Here is a 21,900-nt window from a genome sequence, read left to right on the forward strand (position 1 = left end):
TTGTGAATAATATGATATTCTGACTGACGGCTGAAGGCAGATAACAACCCAGCTGGACAGACTGATTGTTGCCTCCTATTTTAAATCTTTGGCTGGTGTGTGTTGATCATCCGTCTCTGTTGCATCATGCTCTGATGCTCTGTTTTTACCATACATTTGTTTTTCTGTTCATTCTGCCCATGCTCTGCAGCTGCTGGAGTCAAGGAGAACTAAGGTTTGTCCCTATGTTTGCACCACATGTTGTGTGCACAACATAGAGTCACCTGCAGTGTGGTGTGTTTTTCAGACACCTGGCAATCCCTTTGCACCATTACAACCTCCTCTCCTATGAACCTTTAAAAGAAATGAACATTTCCAGCAGTTAAGCCTGCATCCTTTTCTTGTGAAACCTCATATCTTCCCCTACAAATACTGTAAAACTATAAAGAGTGATAGGGTTGTACAGTGGTGTGAATCCAAAAGTGTCTGGTGCTCCATCCCCCTGTAGTACAACAAACCCTGAAAGCCTAGTCTGCCTGTCATGTGGATCTTATTTCAGTTTAAGAATCTGTTTCCCCTCCTCCTTCTCCTGATTGGGTCGCTTTCTGGATCTAGATTGATTGCATTCTTGAAATATCTGCTGGAAGAAAATTTAAACAGTGGCAACCCAAATTCTTGGTCAATCTTTGACAGAAACTTAGCTCTAAGGTTGTTCCCCCAACACAGAACCAACACACCTACATACAATCAGATATTGAATCTAATAGTGTCTGTTAATGTTTGATTTCATTCTTGACACAAACAAACACCTGACATGTTGCTGGCCTATCAGGCTGAATGTCAGAGACCGAAGACCCTTGGGTTCACTGCAGTAAAGTATCAGGATGATCTCCAGCTTTAATAAGCTGTATAACAACTGCACATATTTGTCAGCTCACCAATAATAAATGCCGGAGTGAATTTCCCAATCTTTGATATATTTTAAAACATCTTACAGCTTTGTTTCTTGTTCCAGAAAAAAGAGAAGTGAGAATGTGTTCGACAGAATAAGTAGTTTACAGTCTGTTTGCCTCTAAAAAGAGGAAAGTGATATGCCCTCATGTTTGACCTGCATTTTTCTACAGACGCGTTGGGGAAAGTATTTCACAAGTATTGCATTGTTATCATCAAACACTTCTTACTGTTTTGTTCAATCTCAATAACTGTTCAGTCTGTCTATTCATGTGTCATGTATCAGCATCTCCAGATGACCATCCAGGCTCTGCAAGATGAGCTGCGGACACAGCGAGACCTGAACCACCTGCTGCAGCAGGAGAGCGGTAACCGCTCTGCCTCTGACCACTTTACCACCATTGAGCTGACAGAGGAGAACTTCCGTCGGCTGCAGGCCGAGCATGACAGACAGGCCAAGGAGCTGTTCCTGCTCAGAAAGACCCTGGAGGAGATGGAGCTGAGGATCGAGACCCAGAAGCAGACGCTGGGTGCCAGGGACGAGTCCATCAAGAAGCTGCTGGAGATGCTGCAGAGCAAAGGGCTTACCTCTGGCAGAGTGTCGGAGGAGGAGGAACAGGAGAGAGCGAGGCGCATTGCTGAGGCAGAGGCTCAGCTTGGACACCTGGAGGTCATCCTGGATCAGAAGGAGAAGGAGAACATCCATCTGCGAGAGGTAACTTTAACCAGTCATGTTAATATGGATATGTTGGATTCACTGTATAAGACTTACACATGACTGTCTTCTTATTTGTCATCACTAGAGGGCACTGCTGAGTATGAAATTATCTGCTGCCTTTATTTGATCATATAAATAATTTACGTATGTGACAAACTTAAGATGCATTACTCTGTATTTTTATTTAATGAAGATTGCTATAGGTTATGTTTTACTGATGCAATATGCTGGGTTTTTTCTGAAAGGAACTGCACAGAAGAAATCAGCTACATCAGGATCCAGGCAAAACCAAGGCCCTGCAGACCATCATAGAGATGAAAGTAAGAACCTCACTCACAACACAAAGCTTTAGGAATCCGCATGCAGCTTTCATCACAAGTCAAATTACCCTCGTATTATTCCTCAGAGTCACGCCTCATGGAGTAAATAAGGGGGCAGCTTTATCCAGCTTCAGTTGTTTTTTTCATTATGTTTGATATGAAGGTTCCTCTGGCTACGACTGTATACTAAAAAAAACACGTTTAATCATGGACAGTCTGCTATGATGGTAAAATACTGATGTCTTATTCTTGTGTGTTCAGGTCACAGGTTACTCCACCACTCGCTTGCCTGTCTAAACAGAGGCCTGTGACCTGTGTGTGTTCTACTGAATCTATTGTTGTCATTGTTATCATGAGCAGCTGGGTCAATAATAAACACAATGACACATCTCTTTATCTCCCCTGGCACAGAAACACAAACACACACACACACACACACACACACACACACACACACACTCAAAGAAGTTGTGTAAACATCAACAAGAATCAATATTACTGTTCATGTTTCAACCTACTTAGCGTGCCAGTCATGGCAAGTGGCATTTCACTTTTTTAATGACAAGCAATAACATGTTTTATTTCAGAAATCAAATATTCAACATTAGAGTCTGTGTGCCAGCATCACAGACTGCACTTCTATCATGTCAGCTTAGTTTTGAGCACATTAGCATTGTTTTTAGCGTGATAATTATCATTGAAAGTCTCCACATAGGCTACTGTATGTCCGGCTGATTTATAACTAAACGTTTGCAAGATATAAACATGTATATACTGTAATTGATAGTTGAGGTAGGTTTGTCATACATAACTGTCATCTTAGTTATTCATAATTTACATCGACTAGTTGAGTTGAATATCTTCAGTGAAGCACTTGGACAAGCAGAATACAACAAGAATATGTATGTAATGTGTTATGTAACTTTACAGCTTCAGGGGAAATTAAAGGGACATTCAAATATTTCTGCAAAAAAGATCATAGAAAGATAAAAAAGGAAAGATACTCTCAGATTGCATTTTCAGAGACCCCACCCATCACCAGTTTAGCTGGCTGAATCTCAAGAACCATTCTTTAAAACCCTGCAGCAGTTACGTGCAAGCATGCTTGTTTAGACGTCAGTTTCGATCAACACATGTTGAGCCGCTGAACTATAAAACATGTGTTGTAACACTGTACACACACCAACATCCTTACTGCAGAGGCATGACATCACTTCCTCAAAATAAATCATGACATCATTGTTGAGCTGACACAGCCCCTCTCACTCGGCTTGATCTGCACTGTGCAGGCCTTAGCCTTGGCTGCACGGCACAGTCATGTGACTTCTGTGCTCTGGGATCCTGTTGATTTGCATACAGAGCTACCTCCTCCTACTCCGTCTCTCGCTTCTCCTCCTCTTCTGTCCTGTGTCGGCAGACTCTGCATCTCTCCCCGCTGCTCTCTCCCTCTGCTGTGTTGATGCTGCTGCTGATGGAAGCACGAATAATCCCCCCTCCCTCCCACCTTCTCCTCCTCACTCACCAGAGACAGTGCACAGTATATAGCCAGCCTGCTGCTGCTGCCATGGAAACAGGTGTGGTTGTTTATGACAGTGAGAGGCCAATATGCAAGAAGATTGATGGAAATAGAGACACACAGAGGCAGGGGAAAAGAGATAAAGAGCAAGATTTACTGACCAGGTCGATGATTATATGTGGATGGAATAAAATCTCCCTCCATTGAAGGTACGATGTCTTATATCTATTTCAGCGATGTTAGTTCATTGATGTTCGTCTCGTAACACCCGCTCTGAAGTGAGATGCAACTGCACGGTGAAGTGCATGTACATGTGCAGCGCTCATGTGTTGACGTTAACACCTTACATCCTGCTTTGATGGTCATTCCTCATTTTGATACATTACCCACATTCCCCTGAGGTGGTCTTTGACTGACCCAGCTGACGGCCACAAGTTCACAAGTTCAGAGCCACCAGGAGGGGAGAATGAGAGACACAAAAAGAGAGAAAGTGGGAGGAACAAGGTTGCTCCATGCTCTACTGGAGAGGTAGATGGACCATGTCTAATCTTAAAGACGTTGTATTATTTATTTAAAAAGCCGTGAAGCTAAAGCTGCACTCACAGTCGCAGTTCAGGGACTGGATTCTGCATTGATCTGCAAGCAACAACGCCAAAAACAACGTCTAGTTACTTTTTCTGCCTTCCCCTCTGCACGTTCCTCTCCGGTCCGGGCTGATCTCTCCTAGCTGGATGTGTGCTCAATATTTCCACATGGTGATTAATCCTCTGAGCCGCCGCAAGGAGCTGGGTAGACGCTTCTGATTTCACCGACAGATACTGCAGCTGCTCTCAGCCTCAACACAGAGATCTACCAGACTCTCTTCTTCTTTCTATAGCTCTCTCTTTCTGGTTATCTGTCTGTCTTTTAGCCTTGTTTTTATCAGTCTTTCAATCTGTCTGCTAGGACCCTAGTCTCTACTTCAGGGTTGATTTGCAGCATGCAACTTGTAGGCATGCCAGCCGAGGTTTTGAGGTGTGTCTCCTCTGCATGTTTGTGTGTAGGACACCAAAATTGCCTCTCTGGAGCGCAACATTCGGGATCTGGAGGATGAGATCCAAATGCTGAAGGCGAATGGATTACTGAACACAGAGGACAGAGAGGAAGAAATCAAACAGATGGAGGTCTACAAGAACCACTCTAAGTTTATGAAGACCAAGGTAGATACCGTCCGCTCCGTGCATGCTTCTGTAGAAAGAAGGGTCATGTGAAAATATGGCTTACTGTAAATACACAACGGACTGCACAGATAGACCAGTTCTGAGATGAGACCGCTAAATGAAGCTGAGTGTCGCTTAAATTAGCTGCATTAACATTTAGTTTCATCAGCAAAGTGTATTACTGGCAACAATCCAAGAGGTGCTTTCCTCTCAGAGGAGCTTAGAGTCAAGAATTGCAACAAAAAAAAAGGCAAAATCAGCAAGTGCATGTTATAGAATGATAAAATACTGAACTTTTTGTCCTTAATCTTTAACAAAAGGGCTTATCTTTCTAATTCTGATGGCAAGAGACAGTTAAAAAACTTTTTTTTTTTTAATTCATGAGCCCAAAAATTCAAAGTATCACTTTACCTGCTTCATTTTTTAGATCAGTCAGTGTTTTGATCAGCCCACACTGCAGGATGAATCGTGTTTTCAGCTGCTAGGTGTCAGTCGATCTAGCTTCCCTGTCAAGACACCAGCAAACAGAAGCTACACTAAAATCTGTAATCGTGTCTCAGTATGTATCTGCCACTCTCTGGCTCTCGTGTCCTCCAAGAGCTTTGACACTGTGTTTACTTCCTGCTCCTTATATTAGTCAACCAGGCACCGACCAGCTACAGTTTTGTTTTTTCTATTTATAGACCTCTTTTCATCAATCATGTATGGAGATGATGTATAATATATGACAAATGCAGGGGAGTCAGTCCCAAATGCATATTTAATGAGAGAAAAGTGTGTTGATGAAAATAGTACAAACCCTGTGCTGACTCGCTTGCTGTTTGGTTAAAAGAGGCTCCATCAGGCAACCACATGTATACACACACACACACACACACACACACACACACACACACACACACACACACACACACACACACACACACACACACACGGTAAACGTCATAACGCTGATGTAACTGGTTGTTCTTGTTGTGCATTTCATATGCATGCAGATTGACCAGCTAAAGCAGGAGCTGTCCAAAAAGGAGTCAGAACTGCTGGCTCTGCAGACAAAACTAGAAACCCTCAACAACCAGAACTCCGACTGCAAACAGCACATCGAGGTGCTCAAAGAGTCTCTCACTGCCAAAGAACAACGTGCTGCCATTCTGCAAACAGAGGTGATGAAAAACCCTTCATTTGTTTGTACACACACAGTAAATCAACCCAACAACACCATGCCGCACAAGGATTTTCATGAGCCAAAACTGGGCAAATATGAAAACTTCCCTAGGCCTGAAGCTTATTACTGTAACTTATACAAGCTCTTTATTTACTTTTGGACTTAAAACGAACTGAGCTGTGGCTCCAAAGAAACAGTTCCACACTACTATCATGGTGCCTCTAATACACATCAAATACACTGAAAGCTAGACTGATGAATAAACAACTGGGGAGGTATTACACAAAATCTGATGCACTCATCGTAGATCATCAGAAACTGCTTAATATTTGCTTACCTCCCATGTATATACAAATATATATATTTTACAGTTTCATGGACACTGAACGACTATAACCAATGGAAAGGTGTTGACATTATTGGCATTTCACTAACTTATTTAAAGTGAAACCAGCCTTTCTTTTACTTGCTCTAGTATTTAGACTTCCTCTCAGGTGATTTGGGCTGTTTTGTGCTTCAGGTTGATGCTCTGCGTCTGCGTCTGGAGGAGAAGGAGTCCTTTCTGAACAAGAAAACCAAGCAGCTGCAGGACCTGACAGAAGAGAAGGGCACTCTCGCTGGAGAAATAAGGGACATGAAGGACATGTTGGAGGTCAAAGAAAGGAAGATCAACGTCCTGCAGAAGAAGGTGAGAATGACTTGACCATCTTAAGGAAGCTTGAAGGCAATTTATCGTCAGAAAGAGGGGATTCAAAACGAGACACGTTTCTTTGAAAAAGTCTAAAGCATTTCCAAGGTGTTACGTATCTGTTTACTGTACTTATCAATAAACTATGGTAAGAAGATCGAGGTCTGAGTAAATATGCTCCTGATGTAATACGAAATTAGAAATAAACAACACGGAATGGTGCGAGTTGTTCAGTCAGATTCAGATGTCCGGGAGTAAAACAGCCACTGTGTGAAAATAAAAAGCAGAGCGGTTACTCTCTCCATTAAGAGTAAGAGTCTGTGTTGCTCTCAGAGGGAAAGTGTCCATAGAAAGACAAGCAAGAAGATATTTCTGCCTCACTGGCTCCTGTGTATGTGTGTGTGCTATAAATACTCTCAGTGTTACTCCCTCTCTCACCCTGAGCCACTCACCCTTTCTCATTGCTTTTTTTCCCATCACACCTCCTCTCCAACATCACTCCACTTTTATCTCTTTTTGTCATCTCTCGTGACTACTACGTCTTTGTATTCCTCAGATGTGGTTATTTGCTTGAGTTTCTCTGTTGTGTGCTAAATCAGGGCACGTGTTTGACTGTCTCATGGAGGTTTCATACACAATTTCTCTCTGCTCACAGTTGACAGCTTTATTTTTGTTGAATTCTATTCAGATTTTTAAACTCTTCTTTAAAGTCTGCCAGTTTGGTTGTGTTTCTTCCTGGAAAGGAAAGGGCTCAGCACATTTCAAACATTTAACATGACAGTGTCTGCTGAGGGAATTAAACTTCAAAGACTTTAGTAATCTCCAAGTCCAGCTGTAACACCAACTTCAAATTCTGCTTTGGTTTTGAGATCATACAATGTACCTCTGTTTCTGTGTGTCTCCTCCTTCCCTGTCAGATTGAGAACCTGCAGGAGCAGCTGCGGGACAAAGACAAGCAGCTGGGAAACCTGAAGGACAGGGTTAAGTCTCTGCAGACCGACTCCAGTAACACAGACACTGCCCTGGCCACCCTGGAGGAGGCGCTGTCAGAGAAGGTATGCAGCAGCACTGAAGTATAAGGATATAAACGTGAATGTGAATGGATTCAAAGTCACAAAATCCCAGTGCCCATCCCACTGACATAAATCAGGTTTGAAGAGTTCAGGGTCTGAGTTCATCAGAAGTGTTGTATATTAAGAAAAAGTTCAACATGTTTCAACAGGTTTTTGCTTTATGAGTGACTGTAAATGAAGTTGGCAGGCTTTAAAGCGTCTTTATGAGACGCCAAAGCGACGTGACAATCATCAGTATTTGCCAGTCTTTGAATGTGAATGGACTCCCACTGCTTTCTCTCTTGCGACAGTTTTGTGTTCAAAATATGACTGATCATCTGTAGTTTTAAAGCTAAGCTACTATTGATCATTAACAAAGATGGTATTGTTTCAAAGTATCGAAATATTCAGGTATAACATTTTATGACAACCTTAGCTAGCATATGATAACCTTAGTTAGCTAGCTGCTGCTGTTTGTTTCTTACTTGAGGTCATCATGTACAGACATGACGGGTATCAATCTTCTTGTCTTACTCTCACCAAGAAAGGTGATCAGTGCACATCCACAAGGCTTCTTGTAATCAAAGGTCAAAGTCAAAACATTTCAGTATTACTCTTTGGCCTGCTTGCAGACTAATGCTTGTTGTTGTTATTTTGTGTCATTCACAAGATTTTGGAATTGAGAATGAGCAAAGGTTAACTGTTGTTTTGAATTTATTGATCTTTTCTGTCCCTAATTGACCTTTTCAGAATTAATTAATCAATCATTTTTACAAAACAATTCACACAATGTTTCTCTTGTCCTTCGCTGTTAGTTGCTTAATAAATTGGTCTTATTGCGAACATATTACCAACATATTTGGAGCATTCTTGAGTAATATTCTTTTAATTCTGTCGTTTGTGTGTGTTAGGAGAGGATTATTGAGCGTTTAAAGGACCAAAGAGAGAGGGAAGACAGAGAACGTCTAGAAGAAGTGGACTCGTATAAAAAGGAAAACAAGGATCTGAAGGAGAAGGTCAACAGCCTGCAGATAGAGTTAACTGATAAAGAGGTGAGTAAGTATGCAGGGAGCATAGGTAGTAAGAGGGGTGTGTCTACATGATTGCATATTATGAAACAGATGTGCCTTTATGGTTCTCTACGGCCTTTCTGTAACATTGAAACCCCATGTTTTGACCACCTGCAGTCGAGTCTCATCGATTTGAAGGAACATGCTTCATCTCTGGCGTCTTCTGGCCTGAAGAAAGATTCAAAGCTGAAGTCGCTGGAGATCGCCATCGAGCAGAAAAAAGAGGAGTGTAGTAAGTTGGAGACGCAGTTGCAGAAGGTAAGTGTGAGTCATATAAATACAGACTAATGTATGTGTCTGAATTTTGTAAAACAGATTACTCGTTCTGGAGACTAATCCCAGATCCAAAGGGCCTTGAATATTTGTTTGGTGTTTGAAATGTTTTGTCAAATGTTTTGTATTTTGTCTTTAATTTATGTTGTGAATGGAGCTGCTGTGAGGCAAGTCAAAAACTTTGACAAATCAGTTTCAATCAATCAATCAATCAATCAATCAATCAATCAATCAATCAATCAATCAATCAATCAATCAATCAATCAATCAAGAATTACTTGATTGAAAATTCTTAATTAATTTTTTTAAATACAGACATTTTCTTTATTTTACAGTCAGCACATCTGAGCAAGTGCACAAAAACATCAATCATGAAGGCATGATGTTTACATTCTATAAGTATTTTGGACACAGCAGTTATTTAACACTATACAGATAAGTTTCTCTCCACATTCATCCTCAGCTGTGTTATATTCTGACTCAAAGTTCTGTCTTTAAGTGTTGTTGCAGTTAAAATGGAATAATAGCAGCAATCTTAGCTGTGGGCAAACCCCTCCACAGTTCATACAAGCTAACATGTGACACCACAGCAAATGTTTGAACAAATAACAGTAGTTGGTTGATGTAGTTTTTCTCCAGCATCTCCGATGAATTTTGTGGTCATGTTTTTTTTTTGCCAGTCCATGTTTTCAAGGTGATTCATTAACTCTCTGTCTTTGATTCTTTAGGATTTTACATGAAAAGAATCATTTATATTTATGAGGAAAATAATAAATATGGGTGATGAGTTTCAAACAGATAATTGTGAGAGGTTCAGGACAATAGTGACCTATTCTTGGAGTGAAACACAGTTTTCTTCTGTTTAATGTTTTGACTTTGGCTGAACTGTGGAGAGCGTCTTTGCTCTAGAAGGCTGTAGAAGTATTCCTCATTAACTGCACTGAACTGTAGCTAAAAAGCTTAAGCTGAGTGCCCACACGTAAGAAAGGAATTAGCTCACCCACACTTGAATGGAGACTATTAGGTAGTGACAGACTCCATCGTTTCTTTGTTGTTGTTCTGAGAGAAAAAAGAGTTGAGCTAAAAGCTGAGTTTGTGTTATTGCCAGCTCATACATGAATACTTTAATTAACCGCCATCTTTCATGAAACTTACTCAGTTTTGAAAAAATTTAACTTCTCTTATTATCAATATTATCTTGACAGATCCACAAAAGTCAGTCTCTCTTGTATAAAAGCACAGTTAATTAAGAAAATGGGTACATTCATTCTTTTTTTTTCTCCTGTAAAAAGCTGCATTGCTTTGTTAAGCTCCTGCAGGGAGCAGCCTCTTCATGAAATACCCTCCTCCATGATCCACAAGCCCTCCTTGTGTTTGTTCCTCTGCATTTGTACATCATGTAATGTCTTTAACCTGTACCAACATGTGCTGTACTGAGACTGTCGAACATGTGTTGTAACATGTCTGATCCTGCTGTTCTCTCCTCTGGCTCAAACTAAATCCTAATACTTACTCTCCTGGGTTCCCCCCCCTCCATCCTGACCCCCTCGACCCGACTCCCCTCCTCAACTCGTCCGTTTGCAATGTAGCAAGCTGAGCAGCTTTTCAGTCACATGAACAATCCTGTAAGTCCCACTCCTGAGCGCTCTGAGGCACATATTGAAAGCATGAGGACACTGAGTACTTCTGTAAAAAATGCTAGATGGTGATCATGCCAGCCCCCCCCCCCCCCCCCCCCCAAGAAAAGGTTCTGCTTTCACCCACCAACCCGCCAAGATGCATGCTCGTCATCGCACTGTACTGATATAATGAGCTTTAAAGTGCACTCAGAGGCATTCTGCAACTGTTTGTGTTTGTGACACGTGGTGACACTGGTGCTACATACAAAGTTTTTAAGTTCACCTTATCAGCTCTTTGGAATTGTTCTCTGTAAATATTTATTTGTAAGTTTAACTGTGGCTCTCTGGTTGCTTTTTCTATGATAGTTTGTTTGATCACACTTACAATTTAGAAAAGAAGCTTTTCACACTCACATCCTAAATGTATGGAAAGGTATACTGTACATCCCAGAGCATCTACCCATGTTTGTCATGCAGGACCATGAGAAATGTTGCTAAAAGTCTGGCTTTTAAATGTCGAATTGCATTAAGTCTCAGTCTAATTTCTTCATATCCTATGAAAACTTGAAAAAAAAAAGTAAATATGAAAAAGTATGAGGATATATATTTTTTTAAATGTTTTTAAGGAATCATAGCCTTTATATTTTCTTAATCTCCATGTGTAGCATTGCATTTTTGAATCTGATAATAAACACATGTATCTTTCATATCAGTCATTTATATCTTTATATATGATTTTTATTTTTAAGAAGCTTCATGAAACTGTCTATACTGTATATAAAGCATTATTCTTTCATGGTCATGGATTTTTTTATGATACTTTTTTAACAACAGCAACATTTCCTTGTATCAGATGACAAATCAATACATAAAGCAGTATTCTATTACCATTAAAATAGACTCGTACCAAAGCCATCAAAAAGTGAAGGTCATACAACCCTCATAACCATCAGAACCCCCATCTTTAGCAAAATGCTAATGTTGTAATTGGACACGGTAATTTTGATTTAAGTTTTAAATAAATTATTTTTAATATACTTTCATTTGTATTAGTCAATCTAAAATTACTATTAATTATATTATTTAAAGAGTTTTACTCATTGAGAAAAAAGTTCCTACAAGTTAAAACCCTGACATTGCTCCTCATGCTTGAAATATGCAACTTACTGTTAGCAGACGGTGGTCCCTACTACTTTGTTTCTCCATTTTTGTCTGACAATCACAGAGACTGTGAAGCTTTGTTGGGTTTGCATGAAAATGTCGACCTTGTTGCATGTTGTCACTGTCAGTGTTGCCAGGCTTTTCTCTTGTCTCAGTGTGGTGCGGTCAGCTGATGTATCAGCCCGTGGTTGGAGATCACTGCAGTGTTTTGGTGGATGCTCTCTTGTTCTGTTTAAATCTTGCACTTCAGCGAAACTGTGTTGACATGTGTGGCTGCATATTGTCTTGAGGGTAATGTGTATCACTTTAATGAACTTCATTGGGAGTTTCAAACTATCTAAATAATAGTGATATTAAGCCACATTTTCACCAAAAGTACCAAGGACTTTTTGAGCCAGGAACTAAATTTGAAAAATAATTTCACTCCCAGATAAAGACCATTTTTTTCAAGCCCTTTGTTCCCGTCTGTACCTAAATTATATAGCAGTGTTGCCATGTGGGATATTTGTTAAATAATTTGACAACAAGGAGTAGTTTCAAGTTTTGGCTTTTGTTTGTGATTGACTATTTTGCAATTTGGTTAAGTGAATCAACATTGGAAATAGATCCCCACCTTAACCCACATGAAGCTTTGAGCATACCTGTTCATAGTCAAATATTTTTTTAAAAATAGTGGCTGGAAAAAAACCGAATGCTCAACCAGTAAATAACACTTAGCGCTGCAAAACCGGCCTCAAAGTTCTTGTAGTCTTGGAAAGTACCATTTCCACAAGCAGGGACTTTTTCTGGTTGTTGGGAAACTTGCACAGAATGTCATTTAGACTCTGGTTCTTGCATTACATGGAAGTTCACTCAAAGGTTCGTGTCCCTGGGGAATGCTTTTGTGGTGGAAACGTGACTTTTGTCCATAGTGATCCAGCAGTTAACGTCTGACCAGCTTGTGTCAGAAAGCCCATTAGACAGACTCATGAGTAACATTTTGGTAGCACAAGTTTGTTACCATTATTGGTACAAAGACAGACAGTCAGACAGACACACACACACACACACACACACACACACACACACACACACACACACACACACACACACACACACGCACATACATACACACACACACACACACACACACACACAGACACACAAATGCACTCAGCTAACTATTCTATATACATTCAATGTGCAAAGTGACTGGGAGTCTCAGAAGGCTAAATAATTGCTCTGTTAAAGATAATGAGCTGTCACAACCATTAATGATGCCCTTGCCCACAACATTTTACTCTGCTTCATTCATTAAGAAAGAGAGAGAGGGAGGAGAGAGGGGGAGAGAGTAGTTAATAAAAGACACAGATGGACTGAAATGTGGCCATAGTGTGTATCTCCTTGCTGTTCGCAGTAAAGATCTCTGTGCTGTAACTGCGTGGTTGTGCTGATATTATAATGTTAACTGAGTTTGTTTTTGGGTGTGTGCATTTTTGTGTGTCTGTTTGGGTCTCTCCCAAACTCTCTCTGGCATGTGGAATGCAGAAAGCCCACGAGGTGGATCATCAATCGGGCTCCAGAGGAAACCCGGAGTACGTGGACCGAGTGAAGCTGCTGGAGAAGGAGGTGAGCTACTACAAGGACGAGGCTAACAAGGCTCAGACGGAGACGGAGAGACTCCTGGACATCCTGCGAGAGGTGGAGACGGAAAAGAATGATAAGGACAAGAAGATCGCTGAGTTGGAAAGGTAGTGAACTCTTAACTAAAGTATTCAGTAACAGTATTCAAGCGTCTTAACCCTCAGTTTATCCTTGTGATTATACTCTCTTTTATATAACATCATATATTGTCAACCCTTGTTGTAGTAAGATCAAAATATTTAGTGTATTTGTGTGCTATGTGGGAACACTTTCACTAAAGCAACTTTCTTACAATTGAAAGTACTTACAATGTGCTAATAAGTGCTTTCAAAATTGTTTGGTAAAAAAGTTCTTGTTATTACTGTTAATAATCTTTTAATTACACCAAAACAACCCTTAAATACTCCGGACCAAGACGTATAAGATAAAATAGTTTAAAGGAAGAATGTGCGACTTTTCGATTCAGTAGATGTCGCCCTAGGGAACCAGCAATAAACCAAAACAAGCTGCTGTTTGGTGACACGTCTGCTTTTCTGAAGCCTCCGCTCTCCTCCAGTGACACACCTCCAACCCCTCTCCACTTGCGTTCGCACTAAGGAGTTATCAATTTGAACACACCATAATTAAGCACCATTAAGCGCAAGCGGCAGAAAAAATTGTCCTTTGCTCGAGCTGCAATTGCCTATGGCCTGCATTGTTGTGTTAGCAGGCTAATGTTAGCACACTTTGGTTAACTCATAGCTTTATATTACACATAAAATTGACACAGAATAACCAAGATCTAAAGACAATTACGTGACATCCAACTAAGCAGTGAGGAGACTATGTTATTCTTCTTTTCTCTTGTCCTTGAGTGAAACCACTTTATACGCAAGGCCGTCCCGTCCATGTAATTATGATGTAAACACGGCTTTGTGTTTATGTGTAAAATGACACACATTCTGCCTAAAACAAATTACAGAAAAGAAGGATTCACAAGCTCAAAACAAACAGAGAACAACACAAGAAAAACAGAAAGGCTCATTTAAAATGTAATTGGTTCCGGTCCTGTCACATAAATGTAAGGCTTTAAAAATGTCTTTAAAGGGCAGTTAACAAAATGAATGGAAAAATGCTTCATTTCTCACTCTTTCTAACTATATGGTAGCCAAGCTTTCTTCCTTTTAATGAAAATAACCAACAAAATTCCCTGAGCAGATGATGTTATTTCAGCATTTCGAGTAAAAGCAGCCTTTACTGTTAATATGCAGAACATTAAGTACTGATCAGTGAAAATAGCACACATACATTTTGTCACCTTTAAAGTATACAGTTCTTTTTTTCTACGTGTCGTGAGTGAGCTTCCTTGTGCTTCTGTGTACATACAGTATTCTGCAATTTTCCTGTTGTTGTGTGTAAGCGTGTCCAGCACTGTGAACTGGATCCAGTCATGGTTCACTCTTAGTAGAACACCTGTCAGGGATCATTGTTGCTGCTGTGTGTAGAGATATACCAGAAACTCTGTGTAACTCTTCGACCCCTCAAAGGACAGAGGTCACACTGATAACAGTTATTGGACACATACATAAAGCTTGTGGCCTCATCAGCTCTTGGCTCACCTCTCAGTGCACTATGTGGTCTAGTGTCTCCACGCTGACAGCAGCTTTTGGATTTGGCTTTCTTGTTGGACAAGACCATCCTCATCCCACAGGAAAGACTGAGACAGAGATCAGTCAGAGTGAACGAGAACTGCATGAGCACATGTCCACCAATGACAAGCCCCTTCAACTTCAGAAGTCCCAGTCCCACCACCTCATGTTGAAAACAGTTATAGTTTACCTTCCCAGCCTTAAATAATGGCCATTTTGTTTCAGTGTCATGCTAATTTGTTGGTGGTGTTGAATTAACTGAGTCTTCTTGTCCTTTTTTTTGCCATCTTTACCCACTTTTTTCTGTCCCGTTCCTCTATCTTCTCTTTCACACCCACCTGTCTCTCTTTTTCCCCCTCTGCCTTTGAACACTTTCAACCTCGGTTCCACGCAACTCTTTCTCTGTTGTGCTCCCCTCCTCCTTCCCGACACCAGCCCCCCTCCCTCTCTCCCTCGCCCTACCCCTCGTCCCGGTGGCAGAGCTCCCCCTGACCCGCTCCCTTCTGTGTCCGCTGCTCCTCAGCAGATAGGGGGCATGGTGTGGGATTTCCTGGGAAAGTGAGTGCTCTGCCCTGGCACTTCAGCTCGGCTGCGTGGTTAAAGTCTCCGACTGCGACTGCTGCAACGGCTTCTGGTTTCACATGTGTGCCTGGGTCTGCCTGCTGTCTGAAGCATTCACAGATTTTTGTATCACAGTGTCTGTGCTGTTAGTGAGTTCTTGTACACGTGATACAAAGATCACTGGATACACGTTTGTTTTTATTTCTTTGGCATGTTTTTGCTTTGTTTTTACATGTATTCCTATGTGCTGTGAAATTATTTTTTGATTAGTCTAAGTTAGAGATTTTGTACAAGAGTTTTATGCTGCACGTTTATTTTCTCTGCATGTTGTATCTGCCATCTATCTGTACTGACAGAGAAGGGAATTAAGTACACAAAGATTTTCTTGTGTGTCAAATCACATTACAGTCAACAAAAGCAGCAGCAAATCATAGTGGTATAAATTATAAATACGGCCTGATTACTGTATGTTTGAAGAAATAAAAGTCTAACTGCTGCGCCGATTCAGAACTATCTTAAAATATATGTCAGTGATGTCATATTCTCTGCTAATTCTTTGATTCCCTAAACAGTAGACATGACTTCACTTAGGGAACCCCTGTTCAAAGTAACGTCTCTTCTGCTGTTACTTCCTACTGGGGATCCTGTTGTTTCTGTATGGCAACATCACACAAAAACAATCACACTAAGGAATAGAGCAAAAATAACAACCACATCTTACCAACAAAATTGTAAAGAATATTTTACAATTAAAATAAAAGCCCTAATTTGAAAAAATCTTCCCTTGTAGTAATACTGTAAATACTTCACTATATACAGTGTTATAAGCAGTCTGTAGAGTTTGTAAAACTTGGTGTGATTTTCCCAAACACTCCCTCTTTCTTCTGCAATTTTAATTTTCTGTACTGTAATTTTTGTCCCTCTGTGTTCTTGGTGGAATATCAATATATGTGCACACCATCAATCTTGCTGACACACACATACACACACATACACACGCATACACACGCATACACACGCATACACACGCATACACACACATACACACACACTTGTTTGTGTCTTTTTGTAGTGTTGGCTGTTTGTTGTAGCTTGTGTAGGAAGTTTGTGTGTTTAGAGCTGAGGCCTCCTCCTGCCATGAGCACGCTTCCCCTGTGCATTCCATCCACCCATCTGCCCCCCTTCCCCTACATCACCCTCTCTCTCTAACTCTCAGTCCACCTTGCAAATCGTCCCAGTAACACCACTCGACAGCCCCGTTCTTTCTAACAATCTTTCCCAGTGCCCACCTCCTTGCTCTTCCTTCCAATCCACCCTGCCCCGCCCTTCCTCGCTTGATCGACCAGACACTAAGGGAAATGATCAGCCTAGTGGCCTGCATGAATAGAGCTGCTGTGCTCCAGGTCTACACGCGCTCAGTAAGTGAGGTGCTGTAGTAGGTAGGGTCCGGACTGAACCCCCGGTCCTGAAGTGTGTCAGTCCAGTCGGGTCTCTTTTTGTCTGAAGAACCCTGCATCCATAACTGATTCTCTCACTCCTACTCGTTGTCAAACCACCTTTTGGCTTCCCCTGCCTTCTGCTAGGCTCTGAGACCCCCCCCCTTCCTCCTCCCCTCTTCCTCCCCTCTTCCTTTGCCCGGCTGATTTCTGCCTGTCTGACTGCATGCCACTCCCAGGCTTGACAGTAGATGCAAATGGTTCCATGTTTTCAGAGAAGGTACATCCTGCATTAGCTGTGACAGGCTGCAGTCACAAGCTACTTTGTAGTCTCCCAGTTTGTTTGACAAGAAACACTGGGATCTCCTCTGGGTCCTCTGTATTGTTTTTTGTTGTTGTTGTCTCTTTATGTTCTGGTTCTAATGTCTCTTTTTTTTTTTTTTTTACTTTTGTCCTTCGTGTGCTCTCTTCTGCTGCCTTCAATGTCTCCTAAACTTGTTTCGTCACCCCCCTTTCTTCTACCTTTACCTCCCCCTCTCTGCAGTCTAGCTCCTAGGTAAGTTATGCCCCTCCCCCTTCAGCGCGTTCATTTCTACCTCTGTCCATCCCATCCTAACTCTGGTGCTCTAACCTTTAAGCCATGACAACAATGTCATTTTAACATGAGGCAATCAATTCATGTCTGATGCTCATGTCTGTTGCTGTCCCGGTGATGTCATGATTGGTACTATTTTGAAACAGGATTTATTCAAAATGCCCATGGTGGTCCATCCCGCTGTATTTGCTCTACGTGTGTTTATTGATTATGATATATGGGTTTATATTGTATCCTACTCACATATCTACTAACTTCAATTAAAACTGTTGCCCCTAGAATTAAAGTTGAATATCTGGTTCACACAATGATATTCAGAAGAACTGGTAAAGGAACAATCTTAAGGTTTTGTGATTTTACAGACAAGGAGGCAAAGACCTGACAAAGAAGGGGCCAAACATCAAACTGGGACCACAAGGGGACAAGAAAGGTTTAGGACAAGACCTTCGTAAGGATGGCACCATGGATGGTGGCCACCACTCAAAGGTACAGGTTAACTCTTAAAAGCCAACAAGTGTTCCACTCAGCTCCACGAACTGGATTCAAATAAAAAATGTATGTGTGATTTTCAGGGGCATGTCCAAACTTTTTTTTTAACTGGGGTGGCCCACCTCGGGCACTGACTTCTTCAGGGGTGGCATCAAGTTTGTGGGCACACACGCACAAATAACATCATTTTTTTACCCTTTCTATTACCACTAATGATACATACGTATTAGTAACACAATTTGGCAACAGATAAATCTTCTCAGCTTGATTATTTAGGGACTTAAAAACAAAGATGTGTAAAGTCACAATATACTTTAAAAAATGAATGCTTACTCTTGCACACTGTTTAACTTGAACAAATACATTTATTGGCACTTAAGTCCATTGCAAGTTAGACACTGTGCACATGTTTTTTCTTGAAAAATTGTATGCAAAAGCAAAGTATTAATTCACAACTGAAAGTAGTACCATAAGCCTGCTGAAAACAGCCAGAATAGTTGATTTGAACCTAAGTACCACTTCTGATTAGGCAATCAGCTTATCAGATATTTGGATTTTGGGGTAGCACCTGGGGTGGCCAATCAAATTTCAAGGGGGGCCCATGCCACCCCTCTGACCAAGCCCCGTGTGATTTTTAATGATTAAGTTAGGTGTTCTCATATAATGATGGTTTTCATCAGTTGGAGGAGCTGATGAGCACTCTGGAGAGGACGAGGCAGGAGCTGGATTCCACCAAGCAGCGTCTCTCCTCCACACAGCAGTCGCTGCAGGAGAGGGACACACACCTCACCAACATGAGACAAGATCGCAGGAAACAGCTGGAGGAGATCTTAGAAATGAAGTAAGCTCTCTTGTTGTGTCTCTTGAGTATGCATTACTACCTTTTCTGGAAAAGTAGACCGTTTCCCCCCTTCCAATCCACGTTAATAAGTGGTAGAAGTGGATGCAGCTTCCAAAAAGTCAAATATTAGTTGTTGTGAACTTCAATTGGTAAGCCTTGAGTTCAGGATTTTGAATTGTTTTGTAAAACCAGAAATGACCATATCTGAATGACAGGGTGGATGGATACGCCTTATTACATCAATTGAGATTTATTATTGAGCGTTCACACTTGTTTTTCAACAAGTACAGTCATCCCCTGCTGGCCATGAGATAGATGTCAGGTTTAACATAGAATTTTAAACCACTTTGGTTTCACTTTTGAAACCCAAGGGCTTCATCCACATCTTTTACAGTTTGCATATACTGCCTTTGTTGTAGATACATTTGAGGCATTCAAATCATGTAAATAACTACTGTAATTTAAAAGTCCTTGTGTATCTAATCAGGCCTATCGTTCACAGAGGCACTTGAACAGCATCTGGCAAGTGTTTGAATTGCTCCATTAAATTGCCCACCTACCGTATTTATCATTTATGAAATGTTCTTCCTTATTTCAAAACAAAAGTTCAGATGGCCAAATGGTTTTTAACTCTTTTAGGCAACAAGCTCTGCTGGCAGCCATCAGTGAGAAAGACGCTAATATTGCACTACTGGAACTTTCTGCCTCCAATAAAAAGAAGACCCAGGATGAAGTGCTGTCCCTCAAGAGGGAGCGGGACAAACTGATGCACCAGCTCAAACAGCACGTAAGTACTGCAGCACAGTGTCAGAGAATATGCAGTCTGTGTCTAAGTCTGTATCTCATTGCCAAGGCAACATTAATCACAATGAAAAATAAAGCTGTAGAAGGAACCTAGCCATATTTCCATTTCATCTGCCGAGAGTGGTGCGCATGCATGCTCACAGATTCTCTGTGCTGCTCTAGTTTTGGCGCTATTCCCAATGTTAGCATCTAATTTTGCAGCATGAGTCAGGGCTACTTTTACCTCTTTTTGGGCCGCTTAAAGCTTGAGTCATTCTAAAGAGCTACAAATCAAGCTACAAGCTTTCATTAGCAAAGTGCAAGGCGAATGCTACTTTTTTTCTGACCATGAATATACATTTCACATCAGCGTGGATATTTTGCTACAAGCAATGTGTTTTTTTGCAAAGCGTAATGTCAAATTCATACTAAAGCCTTATAATCTATTATTCAAGATGTGTTCATTAGGTCAAACATTGAGTCTTAAATGTTTTTGCTTTCAAGCTTCAAGTCATGTCAGGTATTCAAGGAGTCAAGTCTCAAGTAAGTAGAAACATCCAGCCGTCAAGCCCAAGTCAGGACCCAAGTCTTCTTTTTTATTTCTTTACTTGAGTCTCTTTAGAGGAACTCGGGTGGTAACTATACAATATACATGTCTTAAAAATGACCGATGCCTAAGATGATAAGATAGTCACTAACGCTAGCCTCCTCCCTCCACCACAACCTTTTAAATATATAATATCATGTGAGTGAGGCAGTAGATTTGTTTTCCCTGTTCAAGCTTATCAACTGATTGTTGCTTTTGCATATCTCTTTTGGTTTTAACAAAATATGGGACCTTTCCCCAAATGTTCTTTTATCTTCAAAATCTAGATATCCTTCAGAATGACTACCCATATTAATCAACAGTTGACACAGTCTGAAGACTAAAAAAAGCAAAGTTAAAGCCTAAAGTGTGTTTGTTCCTATGATGATGCATTTTAATACATTGTAAGGTATTGCTGTTTAAATCAAGACCCACATATACTTAAAATAATAATCATAATTTTCTATTAAATCATTTCTTCTCTCATCTTCCCGCAGACACAGAGTCGAATGAAGCTGATCGCAGACAACTATGAAGACGAGCAGTATCACCCACACGGTCCTCACCACCCACAGCCGCAGCCCGCCCACGCACAGCCTCAGCCCCAGCCCCAGTACCCCCATGCTCCCCACGCCCAGCAGACTCCATACTCACACACCATGCATCCACAACATCAACAGCACCCACAGGCCCCCGCACAGCACCCGCACCCACAGCAGCCACAACCCCAGTACCCACACCCTGCCCACTCGCAGCACCCCCAGCAACACCCCCAGCAACACCCCCAGCAACACCCCCAGCAACATCCCCAGCAACATCCCCAGCAACATCCTCAGCAACACCCCCAGCAACATCCCCAACCACCTCCCCAGCACCAACAGCATCAACAACAACAGCACCCACGTCCCCAACAGCCCCAGCACCCTCACCAGCAGCACCCACAGCATCCTCAGCAGCACCCACATGGACATCCTCCACAGCAGCACCCTCACCCACAGCACCCACATGGCCCTGCGCAACAAGGACCCCATCCACAACATCCACATCCCCAGCATCCTCAGCACCCACAGCACCCACACCATGCCCAGCATCCACGTCACCCGTCGCCCCATCATCGTGGAGGGCCTGCCAGAGGACCCCCGCACGCTGGTCACCGTCCCAACCAGGACCAGGTGAGGTGTCTTCCATGTGATAACATCACAAATTCCCACCGAATTCTCTAGTTACTTCAACATCATTGACACATTTAGATGAAATCTTTTTAAGTAGGCCCCTAAAACATCTTCTGCATCAAAGAAAGACATTGAAGCGTTCCATTTACAGCCTGATTTTAGTCCTTTTGACCGCAGAGTTTACGTTCTCTCAGAACTTGATGAGAACCAAGGCGCATTACAATTTCTGTTATTAGCAAAGAGATGAGGTGTACCTCTTTGTCCACAGGGGTCACCAAGATAAAATGAAAGTTTCTCACGGTAGCTTTAATGTGCTTCCTCTGTTACAAATCTCTCGACCTCTTGCTCAGAGTTGTTTTTCTGACTGTTGAGCATCAGAAAACTCAAGTTATAGCATGCTGTTACTATTACTTTGACAATACCTGGGACATCACTTGTTATGAGCAGGGTTTGTTCCTCACTTTTTATTATTGTC

The 21,900-nt window shown here is 41.5% G+C and overlaps 1 protein-coding gene across 7 annotated transcripts in view; it reads left to right on the forward strand.

Annotated features, from left to right (window-relative positions):
- The window catches only part of erc2 (ELKS/RAB6-interacting/CAST family member 2), a 36,297-nt gene that overhangs the window by 13,788 nt on the left and 609 nt on the right, over positions 1-21,900 (forward strand). Inside the window, exons 3-19 of one of the 7 annotated variants that reach the window (XM_061042875.1) lie at positions 191-214; positions 1,217-1,645; positions 1,894-1,968; positions 4,528-4,683; positions 5,679-5,846; positions 6,369-6,536; positions 7,454-7,591; positions 8,500-8,640; positions 8,776-8,916; positions 10,521-10,556; positions 13,239-13,441; positions 15,398-15,520; positions 17,917-18,040; positions 18,724-18,884; positions 19,524-19,671; positions 20,172-20,210; positions 20,751-21,425. In XM_061042875.1, coding sequence (XP_060898858.1) covers positions 191-214; positions 1,217-1,645; positions 1,894-1,968; positions 4,528-4,683; positions 5,679-5,846; positions 6,369-6,536; positions 7,454-7,591; positions 8,500-8,640; positions 8,776-8,916; positions 10,521-10,556; positions 13,239-13,441; positions 15,398-15,520; positions 17,917-18,040; positions 18,724-18,884; positions 19,524-19,671; positions 20,172-20,210; positions 20,751-21,425 — 2,949 coding nt within the window. The remainder of the gene's footprint in view (positions 1-190; positions 215-1,216; positions 1,646-1,893; positions 1,969-4,527; positions 4,684-5,678; positions 5,847-6,368; positions 6,537-7,453; positions 7,592-8,499; positions 8,641-8,775; positions 8,917-10,520; positions 10,557-13,238; positions 13,442-15,397; positions 15,521-17,916; positions 18,041-18,723; positions 18,885-19,523; positions 19,672-20,171; positions 20,211-20,750; positions 21,426-21,900) is intronic. The other 6 variants (XM_061042877.1, XM_061042876.1, XM_061042878.1 and 3 more) reach the window with 6 other exon arrangements.

Source organism: Labrus mixtus, chromosome 7 (genome assembly GCF_963584025.1).
Source record: "Labrus mixtus chromosome 7, fLabMix1.1, whole genome shotgun sequence".
Taxonomy (NCBI): Eukaryota; Metazoa; Chordata; class Actinopteri; order Labriformes; family Labridae; genus Labrus; species Labrus mixtus.